The sequence below is a fragment of the Eucalyptus grandis genome, chromosome 10 (assembly GCF_016545825.1).
Source record: "Eucalyptus grandis isolate ANBG69807.140 chromosome 10, ASM1654582v1, whole genome shotgun sequence".
Lineage (NCBI taxonomy): Eukaryota > Viridiplantae > Streptophyta > Magnoliopsida > Myrtales > Myrtaceae > Eucalyptus > Eucalyptus grandis.
In genome coordinates this window covers 38,447,468-38,453,726 of record NC_052621.1, presented here as the reverse complement: position 1 = coordinate 38,453,726, position 6,259 = coordinate 38,447,468, and the positions used below count along the sequence as shown (strand labels likewise).

At 42.7% G+C, this 6,259-nt stretch overlaps 1 protein-coding gene across 1 annotated transcript; it reads left to right on the top strand.

Moving 5' to 3' along the window:
- Nucleotides 1-948: 948 nt before the first annotated feature.
- Nucleotides 949-3,288, top strand: LOC104423282 (vacuolar-processing enzyme). Its single transcript, XM_010035794.3, has 6 exons — nucleotides 949-1,189; nucleotides 1,365-1,529; nucleotides 1,642-2,087; nucleotides 2,307-2,544; nucleotides 2,708-2,914; nucleotides 3,036-3,288. The coding sequence occupies exons 1-6, from the start codon at nucleotides 992-994 to the stop codon at nucleotides 3,180-3,182; spliced, it is 1,401 nt and encodes a 466-aa protein (XP_010034096.2). The 5' UTR covers nucleotides 949-991; the 3' UTR covers nucleotides 3,183-3,288.
- The last annotated feature ends 2,971 nt before the right edge of the window (nucleotides 3,289-6,259 follow it).

Sequence of the window (6,259 nt, the reverse complement as noted above, 5' to 3'; positions counted from 1 at the left end):
AGCTATCTCGTAGGCGCCCAATTTTCTTCTCTTCTTGGTCATCTTTGTGGACTTCTTTCGTCTTGTTGCGGATAAAGAAGGAGAGAAGGCAGAAGCTCTTCTACGTGTGTCAGTACACGCTGCTCAGCTCACACGCTAACATTAAATGCATGGAGGCACATGCTTTGAAGATCGGTGCCTTCTGACAATTCTGGAGTACAATATAGTCCATTGATTTGTTTTGTTAAATACTATGGGTATCGGGTATAAAGTAGGACTGGGAAACACTTGAGTGCATATGTGATTGTAATCCTGTAATTTTCCGATTTATAGTGGATTGATTTGCTGGCTCTCCCCGTGGACGTAGGTTTCGACATTCGGACCGAACCACGTAAATTTCCGGTGTCCTTTTGTTCCTCGTTTTATTTCAATCAATTTCTATAGCTCCCCACATAATTGCAAAATATACGATCCGCTTCCGCTGCGACGCTGATTCATTACAACAGCTTCTTCATTAGTCTCCATCCTTTAGCATCTTACTTATCGATACCCTAATCATCTACGATAGACGCATACTTCTAAGCGCTTAAATTACCCTGTAAAGGACGCACGTAGGAAAGGAACTTATTGACTACTTCGACTTATTGAGTAATCGTTTAATACCCAGAAAATGAGCAAAATGAAGCATTAAAGAAACTATCCAATGAATGGCGAGAGAAGATGGTGATGAAGGAGGAGAATTTTGCAATGGGTGGAGCCTACGAGAAGTCTGATGTGGCACCAACGAAAATCCATGTAGTACGTTGGACGTATCATTCACGTCTTTTATGGAATGGGGTCAACGCATTCCCCCGAGGTGGATTTGCCATCAACAATTATTTCATGTAGACACACTTTAGACATATCTTTGCGCATTGAGTCTCCGCTTTCCCACCTCTATATAAACCTCCCTCCCATTCCCCCATCCCAGCCATCCTCTTCAATCTCATTTCTCATCAAACTCCCCATCGTGATGATGATGACCTCCTTATATGGCAGCCTTGTTCCTTTTTTTCTCCTCGCAGCACTGATGATGGCACCTGTGAGCGAGAGTCGGAGGAGCTTTCGAGAAATTGTGCCGAATTCGGGGGGTAGTCATGGTGAAAGTAAGGGCACCCAATGGGCTGTTCTAGTCGCCGGATCCAACGGTTATGAAAATTATAGGCACCAGGTGATCCCCACTCAAAATCAGCATTAGCTACCGCATATCATCATATTTTCATTGTATATGTATAAAATATGGTATGGAAAACTTGCTGGCAGTACATACTTCCGTAATACATGAGCAGCACGAAGATTATATATATTTGTATATATATTGACCTGTGGTATGTGTGTCTATGTAGGCGGATGTGTGCCATGCCTACCAAATCCTTAAGGCAAATGGATTGAAAGATGAGAACATTATCGTGTTCATGTACGACGACATCGCCCGTAACAAGAATAATCCCACCAAGGGTATCATCATCAACAAACCCAACGGCCCCGATGTCTACCATGGAGTTCCCAAGGTCTTAGTTCAACACTCTTTATCTAGCTACTTTTTTACATCCACTGTATAGGAGGATCTATATTGAGGTGATTGATTTTCGACCCTAATTAACCAATAAGGTAATATCGTAGGATTACACCGGCGTTGCGACAACAGCAGCCAACTTGTATGCAGTCCTTCTCGGGAACAAGACGGCCCTTAGCGGGGGTAGCGGCAAGGTCTTGAATAGCGGCCCAAATGACCACGTCTTCTTCTATTACGCTGACCACGGGACCACGGGACTAGTGACCATGCCTGTGGGGGGCTACGTATACGCGAACGACCTGATGAAAGTGTTGAAGCAAATGTATAAGGCGAAGAAATACATGAACATGGTGATATACATAGAGGCATGTGAGTCGGGGAGCATGCTGCAAGGGTTGCTTCCAAAGGACATGGGGATCTATGCGACCACGGCATCGAATGCCGAGGAGAGCAGCTATGGCTACTACTGCCCTGGAGATACTACTGACGGTGATCCCTCCAAGTACGACACTTGTTTGGGGGATCTCTACAGCATCGCTTGGATGGAGGACAGGTATTATTATGCCATTTCTCTATATTTGATAGTAACTGTACACGCACACTCGATCATAAGAAATGACTCTCTTTAGAAGGAAAAATAAAAGCTAGCTAGATGAGCACACGCCTGTCTCTATATGAGTGGCATGATTTCTATGCCAAATGTAGAAGTAATCATTCCTTGTTCTCTCTATTTCTGTCTCCATTAATCCGAATTTTGGGTGTGTGAGAACAGTGATGCCCACAATTTGGGGAAGGAAACATTGCAGGAGCAATACTTATCTGTGAAGAAGAGGACCAATATGTCCCATGTGATGCAATATGGGAACACCGTTCTTAGCCAGGCCTTCCTCTCTACTTACATGGGCCAAAGCACCAACAAAGTCTCTTCCGTTCCCTTGGAGGAGCTCTTTTCTTCGAAATCCTGGGCAGTTCCCCAACGGGATGCTAATTTGGTCTTTTTCCAACGCAAGGTCCGTCTCCATCACTGTTGATTCTGTTGCATATTAATTTATCCGTTCTGACTAGTAATTAAACAAAGAAATGTGATTCTTTTTAAATAGTGTTTCTTGCTATGTCTGTCTTGCCTCTTGAGATTGGGACTCCTTGTTGATGACTACTTGAGGGTGGTTGTAGGTGCAAAAAGCTCCGAAAGGGTCTGCTGAGAGTGTAGAGGCACAAAAGAGACTGGACGAACAAATTGCTCGCCGATCACATATTGATCGCAGCATCAACCAAATTGTCAACCACCTCTTCGGAGGCTCCAGTGACGCAAGCATGTTGACTGCTGTTCGACCTGGAGACCAACCTGTTGTTAATGACTGGGACTGCCTCAAGACATTTGTAAGTCTCCGTGATCTCCTCATCAATTACTTGTCCGATCCATATATGATACATGTGCATGTGCAGCTAATTTATCTCGTGAACAGTTTCTAATGTCGAATTTGTTCATTCTGATGTATAGGTGAGGACTTACGAGCAATATTGTGGACGCCTGAGCGAGTATGGAATGCAATACACAAGAGCCATGGCGAATATGTGCAACGCTGGAGTAGACAAGGATCGTATGGAAGCAGCTTCCATTCAAGCTTGTTCTGGAAAAGCAAAGTGAAAATGATTATTAGTGTCCTCATAATGCTTGTGTAAACCTTTTGGATTACATATATGGAGTATATGTGCTGCTTCTAAGAAATTGGAATAATTTTACATTGGCAACCCCTCCAGTTATCTTGTGAATGAATCAGCAATTTATGGGCCATACACGTCCAATCTAGATGCCATTAGCGTGCAATCTTAAAATAGATTGATAATCAATAGAAATATCATAGTTATCTCTAACTTAAGAAAAAAATCATATAAACAAATTGCCACATTAGACTTATGGCAACACTAATTAGAGTTAGCATTTAAGCGATCACCTTGTTTTTTTTAAAGAGTGGACTTAAGTAATTTGGAAAAAAAAAAAAAACCTTTTGAAAATAAAGTGAGCGTCGTACAATACTTTTGGCACTTTTAGTGTCCTTCTACCCCTTAAGGAAAATGGATTGAAAGATGAGAATATCATCATGTTCATGTACAACGACATCGCCCATAGCCAGTATAATCCCACCAAGGATATCATCATCAATAAACCCAATGGCGCTAATGTGCACGATAGAATTTCCAAGGTCATAATTCAACACTCTTTATCTAGCTACTTTTTACATCCAGTTTATAGAAGGATGCATATTTGCGTGATACAATCCTAAATAACCAATTGGGTAATATTGCAGCATTACACCATTGATGTGACCACAGCAGCCAAATTGTATGCAGTCCTCCACGAGAACAAGACGGCCCTTAGTGGGGGACGACAAGGTTTTGAACAGTGGCCCAAACAATCACGTAGTATTGCATTACATTGACCACCGAAGCACATAACTAGTTTGTATGTGTCACGGTCCATGAATCCTCCCATACTCATGACACTTGTGAGTGGTGCTTGGGGTTATCGAGTGAAGAGTGAGGAGACAAGAGGGGACGAGCACAACTCTGGTCCGTGGGAGTGGCGTTAGGACGGTTAGTGCTAGGAATTCTAGGATGGAAGGATTATATCACTTAGGAGCTCTGAAAGTGGGGTTAGCCTCCTATGCACAAACTGGTCGAGAGCTCATGCCGCTCTCCCGACGAGGCTATGGCAAGTCAAAACCATTTGTTGAGCCTAAAGAGATCTACTATCTCACTTAATGGACTAGACGCCCGATCAAAGCTGAGCGTGGTACAATCTCATACATAGAAGCTATTCACCGTATTGTTCGCTAAAACAGCTATAGAAGGAAGGCTGGCCTGGCGAATTCCACTTGTCAGGCACCACACGGGTTGTTCCGTGGCCAAGGAAACTATCAACCCGTGACACATGGTATTAGAGTAGGAATCCCTCTAGTGAGTGGATGAGTCGGAGAATCGGACTCCTCACTCCAATGTGGGTTGAACTAAGAAGTACTAGTGGTCTACTCGGTCCTACGAGGGCAGAGAGTGAATCGTCGAGGTAAAAGGTGCTCAGACAAAGTGCGGCTGTCGACTAAGCTTCTAGGATGACAATGGGGGCACTAGGAAGAATCAGCCTTCTTGGTTGGTTGCAAACACTTAGTAGTAGATCACACTATCTCACTAAGTCACTCTTTTGGTATAGTGAGTTAGACAAGAAGAACCGAATCGGTCCATGATCTCCTTAAATACTCCTCCACTTTGCTGAATGGGGATAATATTACCCATTGGACAGCTGGATCAATCGTTGAGTGATAAAGGTAGAATCCCAAATTGATTCCGTGAATTCATAAGTAAAGCTTCTTCGTATAGAAAGAAAAAGAGGAATCAATCAAATCAATCTGATCACTCGTTATACGTTTCCAACAAGGAAAGAACCTCCATTTGATTTGCCGGGGTCAAGATGCTTAGTAGGCAAAAACGATGCTGCCAAAAGGTGTGATTGGCGAAAAATGCAACACTTGCCAAAGAAAGTGCAAGTGACTGAGAATGGCCCGAACAGCTGAGATCAAAAGAGACTACCAAAGGAGCGAAACCTGTTTTGTTGGGCGACCATGACCATTCGATGTGAAATCCCGAAAGTGGTGCATCAATGGTTAAGGGACACAAGGAAGTGACAAAATAAAACGCAACGAGGGCGTTGCGTAATTGAGTGGGGAGAATGTCACAATCCATGAATCCTCCTGTACTCATGACACTTATGAGTGGTGTTTGTAGTTATCGACTGAAGAGTGAGGAGGCAGAAGGGATGAACACAACTGGTCCGTGGGAGTGGTGTCAAGACGGTTGGTGCTAAAAGTCCTAAGATGGAATAATTATATCACTTAGGAGCTCTGAAACGGGATTAGCCTCCCATGCACAAATTGGATAGGAGCTAATACTACTCTCCTAACGAGGTCATGGCAGGCCAAAATCAGTTGTTGAGCCTATAGAGAACTATTATCTCACTCGATGGACTAGACGTCTGAGCAAAGCTAGGCGTGATACGATCTCGTACAAAGAAGCTATTCACCGTATTGTTCGCTGGAACAGCTATAAAAGGAAAAGGCTGGCCTGGCGAATTCTGCTTATTAGGCGCCACACGGTCATTCCACGGCCAAAGAAACTGTCGACCCGTGACACATGCCTGTGGGGGAAAACATATGCGCAAACAACCAGATGACTCATGCTAAACTAAATGTATAAGAGGAAGAAGTACATGAACATGGTTATGTACATAGGGGTGTGTGAGTTAGGGAGCATGCTACAAGGGTTGTTCCCCAAAGACATGGGTATAGATAAGAATAAAGATGTGAAAGAAAAAAAAAACATGTTGAATTTTAAATATAATTTGATATCTATTAAAAGAAGAATAAATCAAGCTATTTATAAGCTTTTCTTTATAACTATTCTAAGATCATATATCAATTAAGGGTAAAAGAATAACCCAAGTGCCAAAACTTGACACAAGAAAATACTTAAATACCAAAATTTAAGAAAACGTGTCACGTCCCGATCCTCCAAGCACGTGTCCATCCCTCATTGATCGATTAAATAGCGACGTCCCATGACGTATCGCCAACCCATTCATTTTAATACACATGCGGAAGCATATAAATAATCCCCGAACAATAAAATAATAGGATAGGAAAGTAGGACTATATTTTTCAAACTTAAAAAAAA